A 15,847-nucleotide genomic window follows, 5' to 3' on the forward strand; every position below is an offset into this window, starting at 1 on the left:
ACCTCTTTTCATGTAGTTGTAGACAGCAACAAGGTCCCCCTGAGCCTCCTTTTCTTATAGTGTTTTAAGCATTTTTGGAATATACTAAATATTCTGTTCTCTAACCATCAATACCTTTATTATGAATGTTGTGTGATGACGTGTCTTTTTCAGTCTCTGTCATTAATGAATTAAAAGAACTCTAAATTACCCAAAAGCAAAAAACTCACATGACAAAAGAAACAATACACAGCAATGTCTATCAACCAATTCTTTTTTTTCTACAGGATAAGTAAACCAACACTGCATCAAATGGTTAAAGGAGGGGCATCTAATTTACTATTTTTGGAGTTAGCACATAGTACAAAGGATCCCGAGGCTCCACCATTCTCCTCTGATGAAAAGTCTTTGTCTCTCAGTCTGTTGAGCGGGTTGGTTCCTCTCAAAGTATCCGAGTGTTGTTTATTTTCCATTACCAGCAGCACGGCTCGCGTTTACGCTGACAATCGGCTCTTCCCATGCCAGCGCTCCCCGAGGGGCGCAGCAGCAAGCCCCTTCCTTCACGGGCGGGCAGACGCTCCCGCAGGGCACGAAGGAGCCGTCCCTTCCCTTCCCTTCCCTTCCCTTCCCTTCCCTTCCCTTCCCTTCCCTTCCCTTCCCTTCCCTTCCCTTCCCTTCCCTTCCCTTCCCTTCCCTTCCCTTCCCTTCCCTTCCCTTCCCTTCCCTTCCCTTCCCTTCCCTTCCCTTCCCTTCCCTTCCCTTCCCTTCCCTTCCCTTCCCTTCCCTTCCCTTCCCTTCCCTTCCCTTCCCTTCCCTTCCCTTCCCTTCCCTTCCCTTCCCTTCCCTTCCCTTCCCTTCCCTTCCCTTCCCTTCCCTTCCCTTCCCTTCCCTTCCCTTCCCTTCCCTTCCCTTCCCTTCCCTTCCCGGGAGCAGCAGGATCCGCGGGTCCCTCCGCCCGCCGCGAGGGGTCACCAAAGGAACCCGCATCCCAGGCCATGCCTGAGGATCGCAAAAGATCGAGCAGCCCTTCCCCCACATCCAAGAGAAACATGACATTATTTAAAAAAAAAAAAAAAAAAAAAAAAAAAAAAAAAAAATGTTCCAAGCGGCATCTTCGCGCCTGACACGTTTTTCGTCTTTGCTGGCTCTCCGCTAGGTGACAGCAGTGAAATCGGACTAAAACAGCCCGTAGTCAACTTGTGGAGAAAACGGCTTTATCCTTTCAACTAAGCCCTCACAGAGTAATGTAGTTTAGAAACTCGCATTATTGGCGATTTTCCTGGAAACTACAGAGCTCTTTGCTTTTAGGCTTCCAGCCTGCAGGCCTCAATAATTTACAAAAGTACGTCTCTGCATTATATGCAATGCACTTAAAGCAAATGTACTTGGGCTGGAAAAAAGTCAAGTATTGTAGGTTTAATGTTAGTAGTTACTTCATAATGTCAGCTATTAGTCTTGTAAAATACTCCCAAGTTCTTACTTTTGTAAACTGAACGGGCCTGATCTTTCAGACAAGAATCCCCATCTGCACTGAAACTGCAGCAAGGCAGGAGGCTGAGTTCCCTTGTATATTTACAGCAATGTACAATTTTGTAACAGGGATACTAATTTTATGCACGTGCATTTAAATGCTACTACTCTTTTACTGTTGTCTGCATATCAGATCAAAGCACTAAGCTTTTTTAGCTTGAATTTTTTTTTAAGTTGAATCTTCAAACTGGTTATAGTATCAGCTAGAGCAGGTCCAAGAAGTTGCAGCACACAAAAGAATCAATCATGAACTAGATGAGAAGGAAAGCATGAAATACACTTGTCTGAGGATGAATTCATCTTGACATGAGTTAAAGCACTGTAAACCAGCTGTAGGTAGGACACATTCTAGAATTCAGAAGACACAGTACAAACCTTCTACCTTAGTTCTATTCCTGACTAATCCAAAGCATTTTTTGTGGGATAAGAAGCAGACCTGGTATAACCTCAACTTTCCAGATTATGTGTACCTGTGAGATTCTCTTCCAAAAGGGAAATATCTCAACAGTATTCATAGCTCCTTAATACCAAATACAGGGGTATAAAGGGTTTGCAGCACCCAGAGTATCTTTTCGGAAAGAAAATAATTACTTGAAGTTCTTGTCTCCCTATTCACTCACTTTTTCTTTTGTAATTTTATCTCATGTTTTGATTCCTCTGAATTGTTCTGAGGCATATTAACTTAACGGTCTAAGTGCTCTAAACATTTCATTTTATTCCTTTAATTTACAGATATTCTTTTTCACAGCCTGGTTACACAACTTTAATATTTTAAGGTGTGTTAATTCCAGTTTATACCCTTGTACTCCACAGATTTTATTGAAAATAAATATTGTCTCTCCATGTTTTGGGATGACAGAAATATATTGAAAGAATATGAGCTAGTGATGGAAGAACTTTGTCACAGTTTATGGAATTTTTTGATAGAAACACAGTGGTCTATTTTCTGTTTTTCTTCTCTGAAAAAGTGTAAGAAAACATTTATGTGTTTAGGCTGGCATTTACTATGTGCTCCAACATTGCAGCAATGCATTCAGTGACTAAGTAATGTGTTAATGTTTGTTTTATAATTCTTTGGGATATCTTGAATAATGCTTTATAATGCTTTTCTATATTCTAAAAATATGTATCATAAAAAGACAAGGAGTGTAGTAGGTGTTTATTAGAACAAATAGTCAGCTGGTTCTCTATATGTAACATACCACACATACTGACTTAAATCATTAGACTAAAGAAGGCACAAAAAAGATTGAATATAGTTTTCTTTTTAAATTATACCTGTAAGGAGACTTTTAGGCATGCAAAGAATATTTGTCTCTTTTCAGGGTCAATTCCCTGTGCTGTACAGGAATATTTTGAAGAAGTGACATTAAATGAATCGTGTTTGTGACCAAAAAAAATTGACTTCAAATAAAACCAGAGAAGGAAATCATTTAATAAAACTATTTATTAAAAAAATTCATCATCATTTGGCTAAGTTAGGTAAGTAAAATACTAAGTGTGATTACAGAAATTAGAATGCAAATGGCTAGTATCATGAGCAGAACGATACGGCAATATTTTGAATGTTTTTTTTCTCGCTCCTTCTTTTTTAACAAGGTATCATACCCAGGAGTATAAATATCCCCCATCCAGAACTGTAGATCATTAGGATTTTCCTAGAAGAAAGATCAGAAGATGAAATCATTTCTCTCTTTTACACACAAAGTCATTAGAACATACCCAGAAGTATTTTGGCTATCATCAGACACTGATTAATGAATTTAAGATATCACAACACATATGCAAGACACTTTCACTTGAATGTAGGTTGTGCTACTTTCCAGATGCTGCAAATGCTCCACTGGGGAAAATTAAAACCACACTTTTCATCCAGGAACCAAAAGTAGGACACCAGCCATTGAAATGCATTTAAAAACCCAGAACAAACCATGTTGTCTTCTCAAGAAAAGATGCCATGCTGTGAAACACAGTTCGGACTTTTCAAAAAAATGGAACAGCAAAAAAACCCCAAACCAAACCAAAAACTAAAGTAATCCTAGAAGTGATTTGTGCCAACCCACGGGGAGGCAGGAGCCTGTATGGTGTGGATGAGGCTGAAAAAAAGATGTAATTTGATAACAGAATTTTGCTACAAATAGTTATAAAGTGACTATATAGTATTTAGGTGCCACATTTGTAGCTCTTCCCTATGTAAACAGGGGAGCTGAGTTACACAGCATTGTGGTTTAGGAGTTTCTCTCATCAGATGTCATGTACTGTAAAATTTAAATTCTTGGAATCTCGCCAGATGTGTGGACTTCTTTCCTGATCACACTCCTGTTAGTGTCATGCCTGTTCCAGAAAATACCTCCACATTTACTTCTGTAATCCCACCTAAAGATCAAGAGGGCTGCACAGTGGTTTATGCACGCACCACACAACTCGCACCAATTCACTTGCTCAAACTCAGCACAGCAGCCAATTACCTTTATGTGGCTGGCCAAGTTAGAGTGCAGTGACTGTCTGTCATAGTCTTGCACAGTCCAGGAAGGGTTCTTTTTCTTCTCCTCCCAGTCATCCTCCACATGAATATCACTGTACAGTGGGTTGCTCTTGATTGTGGATTTCAGGGTGATGGGAGTAATGTGTTTCCCCAGTGATTTGTCTATTATTTCTTGACTGACCCTGTTGAAGTCTAAGCCTGGCAGCTCGGTGACAGTTTTCTTTTCTCTCTGTAAGACATAAGTTAGATCAGAACCTGGCTTTCATTTGCATTACCTACAATACAGGCCCCCTTCCAGAATTATCACTTGTAATATAACAGAATCATTTTAAAACTGAGCATGCAACAATTTTTCTCCTTCTGGCAAACTTCTACAACAAGGGAGCCTGACTGCTCACTCTGGACAGATTTCTTCCTTCTGGGGAAAGCAGGTGGGTACAATCTGTACATTAAGTTCTTTTGCAAATGTGAACTGACGTTACAATGCCTGCTGTAAGAAGACCTCTGCTTTAGTGAAACAGTGCTATGGAGAGCTGCAGTAGAACATTATAGTTCTGGTGGAAGCCATGGATGTATGATGCAGGAGCAAAGATGTAAGGACAAAGCAGAATGATCACAGGGCAATGGTGTGTAAGTGAAAACTTCAACTGGAAATGCATCTCTGATAGCAGGGGTGAGACACAGTTACACAGTTCTGTTCACACTCTTGAATGCCAGATCAAGAGTGTCAGGATGTTGAAGAGGGTCTTCATTCAACTGAGGTAATTAAATTTCTGAGCATTCACCCAATAACAAAAGCTGTTAAATAAGACCTTTTACAACATGTGAGTGTCAAGAGAGGAAGAAGAATAACAGCCCCGGTGGGATAATATTTTTTGAGAAACCACAAGCCTCTTAAAACGGCACTAAGGACCTCTTTAGGGTTCTGTAAAATAGTAGTTATGATACTTTTCAATCTGTAATTGCCTGGAGGAATGCAATCAGACTCTCTATTCCAAGCTATTCAAGATTTGTCCCAATCTTCTGTCCCCAAGACTTTCAATTAACCTGGTACTGATCTGTGGTACCACAGTGTGTCAGCTACCTAAGAGACCTGCTTTTTCCAAAGCCTTTGTCTTGCACTAACACCTCTCCCATTTCTTAGGATTTTAGAACCAACACAGAGCATATTCATCCCTCCTCACCAGTACTTTTATCCGTAGGAACTTTATGTTGAGTCAAGGGGAGCCTTGGCCTGACCCAGTGGTTCCTGTGTCAGGTATGCTGGGAGGGGGCAATCCCCACCTCTCTCCTGCTCTCAGAAATCACAAAGCACCTGCTGCAAAATGCCCATAAGGTAAAGTGCACATACTAAACAGCCAATGAAAAAGACAGGTCCTGAGAAACTTACTTCCATCTAAGGATGACTTTCCCTGAATTTTTCACTTTTACTGAGATCTCCAAACTTTAAGGCACCCCAGGCTGGATGGACTTCAACTGCAAAAGTGCTGGGGGCATGTTCTGCTTCTCCTTCCACCTTTCTGGTGGGAGCTTGGGGCATCTGACCTCCTGCACACTGGCATTGGGAACTGCTTGGGCACCTCATCAAGTCAGTGAAGGTCCCTAAGATGATAGTAAACTGTTGGCTTCTTCTGCTTGAGTAATTTTCTGCCCACTTTGTGGGCTGGTGGATCCATTTTCAGTGAAAATCAGCTCCTGTGTGCCATCACCTGCTGAATGACTGCAGTGTCATGTGTGCATGTATAGATTCCTATACATTAGTCTGAGGCAGGCAGGTGTGGAAGGAAGCATAAGGATTGATTTCCCTCAGAAAGTGAAGGTGGAGAAGAGAAAACAACCGACTTTGTCTAAGAAACTTTAGGAGGAAGCATCATGCTGGCATTCCTATCACTAAATCCTGCAGAAGTGACTAAGCATGTTTCCCATCAATAATTGCCATTAGTAGGCGGGTGGATCCTCAGCGACGTCCCATCCTTCTGTTAGTTCATAATTTCCACATGTTGTTCCTAAGCCTCCACACATCCCCTGATAATATTACTCTCTGCATTGCAGTTACAGCTGGCACTGAAGCCCTCTGGGCTGTACTGGCCAGATTTCAGCTGAGCTGGTGTTTTGAACTGCCTTTTCTTTCTGACTGCATTTTATTTTATTTACTTTATTTCTTATTTAAGATTTGTCATTGACCCTAATGGCTCTTCCCTCAGGCTTGCTAAATAGTTGAACTTGGAGAACATTTTGTTGAAGAACGCGAACTGTCTCACCAGGGGTTGATTGGTCTCCCTAGGCTAAAGTGTTGTGAGAAGAATGTGACTTGACAGTAATTTTAAAAGCTGTTTTCCATAAAATTCTCCAAAACTTGGAATAGATGGCACAATGCAAAAATTTGTTTATAAAAACAGTGCTTTGTAGCAACATTTTTCCCCCTACTGTCTGAAGTACCTTTCTTTTCATGGGCATGAGGAGAGTGTGGTGGCTTGGAGCAGATATAGAGAGGGAATTGATTGGGAGGGGCAACCAGGTTTTATCATGAAAGCTGGACCAGAATTTGGGGTAAGATATAGTTGGCAGAAATTTTAGAGAACAGACATTGAAGTGACAAGCTAACTGGGAGAATGTACTTGAGTACAGCAGATGTTTGATTGTAAAATTTCTGTGGTAGATATGTCCTACAGACTAGTTAGGGAAAAGTAAGGACAGAAGCTGGAATCACACACAAACCCCAAAACTTTTAAGACTAAGATATCATACAAAGAAATATGAAAAATATTGCATTAAACATATGCATTTCTAGAAGCAGAGAAACATAAGATTAGATAAATATGCTTGCTAGTATTAATTGTTGCAAAAGTTACCTTTTTACATTTTCTTTTAAGATTCAAAACACTTCCCAACCTTTGTCACAGACTCTGACTCATGCAGCAAATGTTCAAAGAAAGAGAAAAGTATAGTAAATTTAGGTATCAATATCCATTACAGAATTCATGCTATATACACTGAATATAGGAAGACAGTGTGAATGAGGTTGGACAGAACAAATCAAAGGCAATTTATGTTACTACTTACTAAATTGAAGGAATGGATAGTGAATACTCAAAGAAGCAGTAGTTATGGAGAACACTGAAAATTGTAGATGAAATACGTTTCTGAAATACTTATTTAACAAGATGAAAAGCGCTCAACTCTGCAAACACATAACTGTGTTTGATCTACGTATAGCTCATGAGCAAGAACACTGTTATAACTGGTTAATAACTCGTTTTCCACGGAGAAGAGTATGTTCCTCTTTGACAGACCCAGAAAGCTGACACATGCAAGTACTAGTACTCTGTGAAAAGCCCAGAGATCTATAGAGGGTTGATGTTAGTTCCATTACTGAGTCAACATGTGCCTACTCCATGTTTTTTTCTTGCTGATTATTTTAGAATTCAAGTTATGCATACCTTACAATACACATAACTGAAATTATAATTTAGTCTTTATTACTAGGAAATATTTTTATTTCATTTTTATCTTGACTTTATCCTTCTGTTCCCACTTCTATTGTTATTAATAGCACTGAACAACCCAAGCACCAAACCATTATTTTCTCAGCCTGTGATATGAGGTATCACCCACAAAACCCAGGACATCAACAGTTAAGGCTAGACCTTGGTTTAAAGCCCATTCACCTGAAAGAAGACAACAAAGAGACAGATAAAAAATCAAGGAAATATACTTCCTGGAACTCAAGCCTTTCTTTCCCTCCAGGCAGGACCAGTTTCTCTGTTCCCATGGCCAGCCCCAGTTTCCACTTGATATTGGCGATGATGCTCAGGGGAAGTGAGAAATGCTGCTGATGGGCTGCTACAACTAGAAGTTTTAACCAAGGCAGTCCTACAGAAACTTACAGCCACCAAATAGCACAGGATTGGTTTCATAACAGCCTTCTCAATCCTAATGACAAGGACTAGAAGAGTGGTCATTATATTTAAGAGTAGTTTGTTTAATAATATAATCCCCTGTTATGCAAAACCTTTGTAAGAGATTGTGGAGGACCCTCCCTGCACTCATAAGGATGTTTTTCTGATGTAGAGAAATATTTTGAAGGCAAACAACTTCTAGAGTGTAGCTAAGAATCCCTCTGGTAGGTGTATCAACTGAACAGGTATTGCTAGACATTTGGAAAATTAAAAGCTCTTTCACTATGAAGAATATTAGCACTTGAGAGCTTTGTTCAACAAATCACATCTCGTAGGAAATGCAATGGAAAAGCAGTTGGGAAGGTAAGGATTAACTAAAGGGGCATAAGGAGACAAGCAAAACAGTAGGGCAGACAGTCACATCAAGGGCTCCTAAGAAGCCTGAGCAGGTTCAGACGAGGCTGCAATGATCAGAGGGTTGAAACACCTCTCCTATTTGTGCGAGCTGGGGTTGTTCTGCCTGGGGAAGAGAAGGTGAGACCATGTAGCACCCTTCTACACCCATCATACAGATGTCTGACAAGAAAGCTGGAGAGACAATTTTTACAGAAATAGGACAAGGGAAATGGCTTTAAACTGCAAGAGGACCGGTTTGGATCAGCTATAAGGATGACACATTCTTTGTGAGGATGGTGAGACACGAACAGGTTGCGCAGAGAAGTTGTGAATGCCCCATCCCTGACCATGTTCAAAGCCAGCCTGAGTGGGGCTTTGGAGACACCTGCTCAAGGGGAAGACATCTCTCCATATGGCAGTGGAGTTGGCGCCAGATGACCTGTGATGTCCCTTCCAACTCAAACCTTTCTATGATTCTAGATATGAAACTTTTCTCAAGGAAGGAAATAAAGGGGATCTGGATTCCTTGTCAGAGACATTAAGACAGCCTCAGGTACTGCAAAACTGAAAAGCCACCAGACATGGGCGGGAAAGAGAGGGGTCGATGGTTACAAACACTTCAGCCAAAGTGACAGGAATACTTAGACAAAAGTGAATATTCATATGGACTATCTAAATTGTGCATTATTGAGACTACTACTTCTAAAGATTTTTTTAGTTTAAAAAGATGTTTTATCTGTCGTTGGCAATGCAGCTCTGCAGGGCTGTGAGAGCATTATATAAAAACTTTTGTACAGACCAAAGCTCCTGCAAACCTTGCAGCTGGCTCTTATTGTGGCCAGTTGCAGATGTCTAGGGAAGAATAAGAGAGAGAGTTGAAATATGTAATGCACATATGAGCCAGGGGACAAAGAAGTGATTCTAACCCGGCACCTAACTTACAGATTTTTAAAAACTCTCTTGTCCTCGTATACTGAGAAACAAGCAAGGACAGGACACAGGCATTAACTCATATGTAAGGCCAAAAACCATCATGCCAAGAAGTAGCATGCTGCTAAGACTGAATGCTCTCTGTTGTCTTCCAAAAATAGGTGGGAGAAAGGGGAAATATAAACAAGAAAGAGAAGTCAGAGAATTGCAGAAAACTACCAGGTTGACTACAGGGAAGACATGCATGAGAAACAGATATGGAGGATTAATCATCTGGTGTGTGCTGGGCATTAAAACATATTGTGGGTCAGAGAGTCCAGCAGGACTGGAAATTGTCAGGGTGAGCAGAATGCAGTCAGCAGTGATACATTTGCTGGAGAAAATCTGTGCTTTTTATGCTGCTTTTCACAAGGAAGGGCCAAAATTCCAGGACTGCTTTATGGTTTGTTTTAGTCAAAGTAGATGATGAAAGTACATGCTAAATGGAGAAGCTGTTCAGTTTGCCTGATACCAAAGAGGAAAGTGAGGAGAAAGACCAGCAGTTTTCTGTCATTACATGAAGCTGCTTTTTATAATGGAAACAAATTTTAAAACCTAAAGGTGGAGAAAACACATAAGCACTTCAGTGCTTTTGAATTTAAGTGATGTCATAATAAACGTTTGGAAGACACCACAAACATACCACCATGCAGTCACTTTGCATAGGGAGACCTGAGTAGCATTAGTTTCTTTAGAGAATATTAACTTCTAAAGAGGGAATTTAGGCTACTCTCAAGGTTTAATGACTTTAGGAATCTTTAGATCATGCACATATTCTGAAATTAATTCTCTCTCTCCTCCTCCCATCCCCCCTTTTTCCATTTCTGAATTAACTAACCCTTAACCCTATTGTCTTTCTCATCTTAAAGTGAAATATGTTATTCCTGCACCATTAGTTCTCCACTGTGCCATAGTGGTTCTTCTAATGTCTGGAACTCATCAGTACTTTTTCCTTTATTTGATTGTCAGCAAAAGGAGAAAAAGAAGGCGAGCTCGTAAGGGAGAGAGAATGGCACAATGAATTTTATCGGAACAGTTTGAATTCTCTAATGACTACATTAAAAAGTTTAGGTTGTATCCTAGGTTTAACACTTATAAAATAATACCACTTTGCAAACTCCATTTTTGGAGTCATGGTGAGTACAGACATTTCCTTTGTAACAGCCATCCCGGGCTGGGACACAGAGTTCCAGGAAAACCTTCTCGCTGGTGGCAAAAAAGCAGAGCGCAAGTCAAAAAGCACGGGGCTCCCGACACATTTTAATCCTCCCGCAGCTCTGCAGCCCTGGCTCGGTGTCAGCGCGTCCTGATTGACAACAATGGGGAGAAGGATCCCTGCTGCTGCGGAGGCTCTGTGTGTGGCTGCCTCCCTCCTGCACAAAAGAGGGGCTTGGACGGGGGGAGGGGGTGAGGCCGGCATTGCACCATCGCCTCCAGTTCGGCATCCCTCAGGCTCCGTCCCTCGGTTCGGGCTGTTTGCGTGGGACACCACGGGCGGCCGCGCGTTCCCCGCCCCAGCTCTCCTTGGGGAGCCGCCAGCAGAGATTATACAACACGAACAGAGCGGCTGGAGGCGGTGGAGTAGGCACAGGGAAGGGTGTCTGGGGCAGGGGAGAAGCTAGGGGGAGTAAGGGGGGAGCATGGAAGTGGATATAATGGGAGGAGGATGGAAGCAGGTATCACGGGGGGAGGACTTTCGCAGTTGGAAGAAGACTGGAATGGACTCTGAGAGGGAGCAAAGGGGGTTTAGAGAGCTGATGGGGAGAAATGTATGAAAAGGGAGAAGCGCAACGAGAAGTAGCTGTGGGAGACTTTCAGCATCAGTCTCCTCCCTTCCCCCAGGTTCAAGCTTTTTTGGCTCTTCGTCCTCATTTCCCTGGGGAATCAGATCCCCACACTAAGGATCCTGAGAATGTAGACCCTTCTCCATCACTCCCCTCACCCCCAACCACTTATGTATGTCTCCATCCCTTGACAAGAACCAGACCTTGGAGCTTTTGCTCATGCTAGGGGTGGGGAAAGGCGAGGGGCTCCCTGGGCAGCAGGGAAGGAGCGCTGTGGAGTAGCAAGAGGGGCCCAGAGGGGTGTGAGCTGATGCAGCTGTACTGCTGCTGATCCAGACATGAACTTCTCCTCCGCCAGCTCCAGGGCCTCTGCTAGGCAGTGCACATTTACATTTTTACCAAGAAACTGCTGCTACCACTACATAATAACCTGGATTAATGCAGTCAGCATGTTTCCCACTTTCAACAGTTGTCTTTCAGTATACTGGGAAGGCAAAGTTCAATGAGGGGAAAAAAAATAAGGAAAATAAAAAGGAAGTTATTGTGAGCTATGTAGATATATACATTTGTAGCAAGTATCTTTAATGTCCCTGTAATGTGCCTTTTCATCAAGTTTAAGGGATGTAACTTCACTTTTAGTTTTAAATCTGGGGCTTTTCTCACTTCAGAGAGCACATTTCATGCACAACTTTAGTACAATTAAGTTGTATTTGACTTCAGTAGACTTTCTGGAAAATGCAATGAAAATGTTACAAAGAGCAGTAGAAATCCTCATACACTGAAAAATGTCAGTGGACCCCCGCTGAAGAAAGTTACCCTTCTCATGGATCCTTGCTGATGTCCACGGGAAAATACACAGGAATATTAACCATGTGGATTAAGAGACGCGGGAAGCTGAACTACAGCTGAACTGTCACCATCATGTAATTTTTCTCCTGATCGTTAAAACAAGGTAGGAAAATCAGGAACATGTCAGCCTCTTTTAGACCTTACCTGTAAATAGATCCTGTTGTGCCACCGCTGCACTCCAGGTAAAGCTGCTTCTGGGAATTTTGCCCAGTTGGCTGGTAAAAAGGCAGAGTTTTTCACTAAAGTTTTAACCTCCAGTTGCAGGAATTTATCAGGATGGTTGTTGTTTGGCAAAACGGAGAGGTCCATGTTTCTGTGCTGTAGACTAGTAATGAAAACAGCCCCAGCTTCTGCTTCCTGGCTGTGCATGCTCTTTCTATTATTAATGACGTGAAGAAGGATACGACAGTTTCCTGAAACTGTATCTGACCCCTGCTTGGTATCAGGCTCACTTATATCATCTACCAATGATAAAAGATTGTTTAGAAGTGGCAGAGAAGACAGGACAAGTTTGTCTAAGTGCCTGGCTTAAGTTTTTGGGTTCAAGGTCTATTTTGATAGATACATATGTGCTCATTCAAACTAACTGAGTACCAGTGAGTAGATGCATAAGACACTTAAATGCATACCAGCACTTCCTCAAGTTATCTGCCAAAAATGTCAAGCCTACAATACTTCAAAGTAACATTTTTTCCCCTGAGAAAATTAGAAGCAGCTTCCCGTCAAAGCAAGTCTTCCTTTACTGCAGCAGTACCAAGAGGCTCCATTGTGGTGTGTGTGTTGGTACCATTTACCACAACAGCTATAACATGCACTTTTTTTAGGGTCAAGGATTTCTTTCACAGTAAATTCTTCTTGACCCTGGGAAATATTAGATTGTTTCAAGTAATTGATAACAGAAGTTTTCAGGGAATTGATTCTGCTCCCATTCAAATGCATGGAAAAATTCACTGCAACTGACTTGAATGGTATGGCCTCAGTCCCATCACTTTTATTATTTTATTCTGAGATTTGATATTTTCATCATCATTTTATGAGTCTTAAGTCCTTTTGACTTTCAGCTAATGAAATTCCCCTTCTCATTATGGTCCCTATGTATGACTAGCAAAAGTAGCCTCCTCATTCTTATTTTTAACCTTTTCTTAAAATATGTATGTTTTTCCAGGATATGTTTCATTTGGATGAAATTGCTACAGAGGATAAGGTCATTGCTTGAAATCCAGGAAAACCTTTTTTGAATCAAATTTGTGCTGAGAACTAGGGCATCACAAAAAATTTACCTCTGTACTTAGACCACAGAATCAAAAAAATCTATTTACCACACAAAAAATAGCTGAAATATAGAAACAAAATAAAAATAGGAAAACATTTTTTAAATACTAAAGTAAAAATTGATTGTTGGATATACATGTAAGTAAAACCTGTTATTTACTTTAAAAGCTCATGATGTTTCCTTGCATGTAATTATTGGAGATCTTAAAGCATATCTGTTTAAAATTATTAATATGGCACCTTTCAAGTAGGTGCTGAAATAAGTATCTGTGAGAAGCCACAAAAGAGGTAGTAGTGACTGTGTTTCTGAGTGGATGTGCATGCTTTTGGGGAACCTGGTGCTACCTTTACAACTATGTCTCCCCAGTTTAATGAACCCCTGAAACACTAATTCAGGTTTCCAGTGTACCCTAGGTATTACCATGAAGCTGCTGTTTTGGACTTACCATGGCACATAGTTCTCACTTTTTCCCTGTGCAGTAATAACAAAGAGAGTAATGATTTGTGTTCTAAAATACATGGGTATATGCAACCATGACTTTTAAAACATAGACTTTCCAGCATCTCTAGAAACACAGGGCTTGTCTGTGCTACTGTTGCGTAAGATGTGTGCGTCTGTGTGAGTTTACATACCAACAGTAATCCATTTGACATAAGAACATAAAGGTATGTTATTAAGTCAGACCTCTCCAATCCCAGGATTTATAATTTTTTTTTGAAAAGGACAAGAACAAGATGCTGTTTAGGGAGTCAGTGTACACCCTGCTACTTTCATTCTTTTACTCCCTCAGAAGTCACACTTTTTTTTTTTTTTGGTGCTGAAGTACCTCTTTTCCAGGCTATTTATTATCTATTTATAAATTGTCAATAAAACTGCCTGTTTTTCAATTCTTCTGAGAGGACCTCCACCAGAAGCAAGATTCAGAACCTCATGACCATCTGCCTTAACTGCTTACTTTTATGTCTTTTAAATTAATTTCCATATTAGCCATATCAAGGATGCCCTTCTTGTAGTACTGCAGAGTTTTAAGAAGAGCTCCCCAGACAGCTTATCCATCACCTTCAGGATTGTTTAAACTATAGTTATTTCAGTCTCTTTCTTTTCAATCTGGATTATCAACATTTTAAATCTCATCTTGTAAGCCACCTAGTCTATCTCCTTGCTGATTTATTTTCAGTGTGTTGCATTGTAATTCCACTACATTGTTCATTAGAATACAGCAACCATAAATTAATACAATGCTCATGTTCTGGTTACACCAGTTCCAAAAATGGGAAAAATTATATCTTTCTTTCTGAAAACATCCGTCAGTTACTGGTGCTTTTTTCCCCACTATTCTCATAGCAGTAGTAACTCTCACAGGGCTAGTAACTTCACTTCTGTGACTGCCAGTTGCAAATTCAGTGTCTCATAGGAATGGTTCAGGCTATTTTTATAGCTATAATACTTGACATATACCTATATCAAAATTTTTCAGTTAATGTCTTGACCAATCACTCAGTTTTTTGTTTCTTTACAACTGAGGCAGGAGTTAACCAGAAGAGCTTTATGGCACCTGCCTAGACAGAGAACTCAGTTTTTACTCTTCCACATGCCACTGATGAAAATGTCAAAATTCCTAACTCCTTAGGGAACCATACTGCTGACTTCTCTCCATCCTGAAAGATGATCATTTTGCTTCCAATCCTTTAATCACCTTTTAATCCATAAAGATTGCTCCTGTAGTCCTGTGTGAATGCAGTTTCTTGAATATCCTGTAATGCTGAACAGAGATTTTTGTGTCCAGCAGTTTCTTTTTGTTCCATTCACAACTGGAGCCATGCTGACTCTCACCCAAGAGCACACGCTTATCCAGGTGCTCAGGGTTCTTATTATTTTCATTGGCTATTATGGCAATCTGTAGCTCAAGGGGTTGCCTTTTCCACAGGCAGGAATTACACATCAGTCTGCCAGCCTGGCAGACTGACTCTTTGCAATGACAGCTTGGGCAATATGGCACGTGGCTCTGACACCAATTTCCTAGTTGTGTTCTTCCAATAATCTCAGGTGACTGCAACCCTAGATACTGTTTGCATTGAACATATTTATTTAGTCTTACTTTCCTGTACATTTCCTTCACCTCGATCCAATTTCTCTGACATCTTTGCTATAAGGAACCTTGCAACTTTTCATCTGGAAAAGTCAACACAAGTAATTCACTGAACTTCTCTTTCGCCACTTTATCACTCCTGAGTGTCCCTTTCACAGCTGTGTTATCAGATGGTCCCACCGTCTCCTTTTTCAGCTTCCTGTTTTGGATGTATTTCAAGTTCCCTTTCTATTGGTTTGCACATCTTTTTTACAAATATCTTTAAATTCTTTCTGAGTGCTTTTAATTTTCTTTTTATAGTTGATCTGTTAGGTTTTAGGGCCTCTCTTGGTATCATGACGCAGGCAAGCTTTCTATTTTTAGTGTATTTTTTGAATATGCAAATGGCTGGTTTTCTGTCACTAAAGAACATAATGAAAACTGAATGGAAAAAACCTGAAACAACCCCAAATGTAACCCACTTCCTCCAGAACAAAGCAGCAATTTCCTTCAGAATAAATGACAATGCTATTAAAATTCAGGTATTTCTTTAGGAGAGTTATGAGAAGTGGTAGCTGTTGTAACTTTCGGTCACTACTCTAGCTGACCAGTGGG

General features: G+C 40.7%; 1 protein-coding gene across 1 annotated transcript; it reads right to left on the bottom strand.

The window, feature by feature from the left end:
- Positions 1–2,987: 2,987 nt before the first annotated feature.
- Positions 2,988–12,200, bottom strand: MINAR2 (membrane integral NOTCH2 associated receptor 2). The gene is made up of 3 exons (XM_063181382.1): positions 12,036–12,200; positions 3,978–4,223; positions 2,988–3,167 (listed from the first exon to the last, which is right to left on the bottom strand). Exons 1-3 carry the CDS (start codon positions 12,198–12,200, stop codon positions 2,988–2,990), a joined length of 591 nt encoding a protein of 196 aa, XP_063037452.1.
- Positions 12,201–15,847: the final 3,647 nt, after the last annotated feature.

This window comes from Melospiza melodia, chromosome Z (assembly GCF_035770615.1).
Source record: "Melospiza melodia melodia isolate bMelMel2 chromosome Z, bMelMel2.pri, whole genome shotgun sequence".
Lineage (NCBI taxonomy): Eukaryota > Metazoa > Chordata > Aves > Passeriformes > Passerellidae > Melospiza > Melospiza melodia.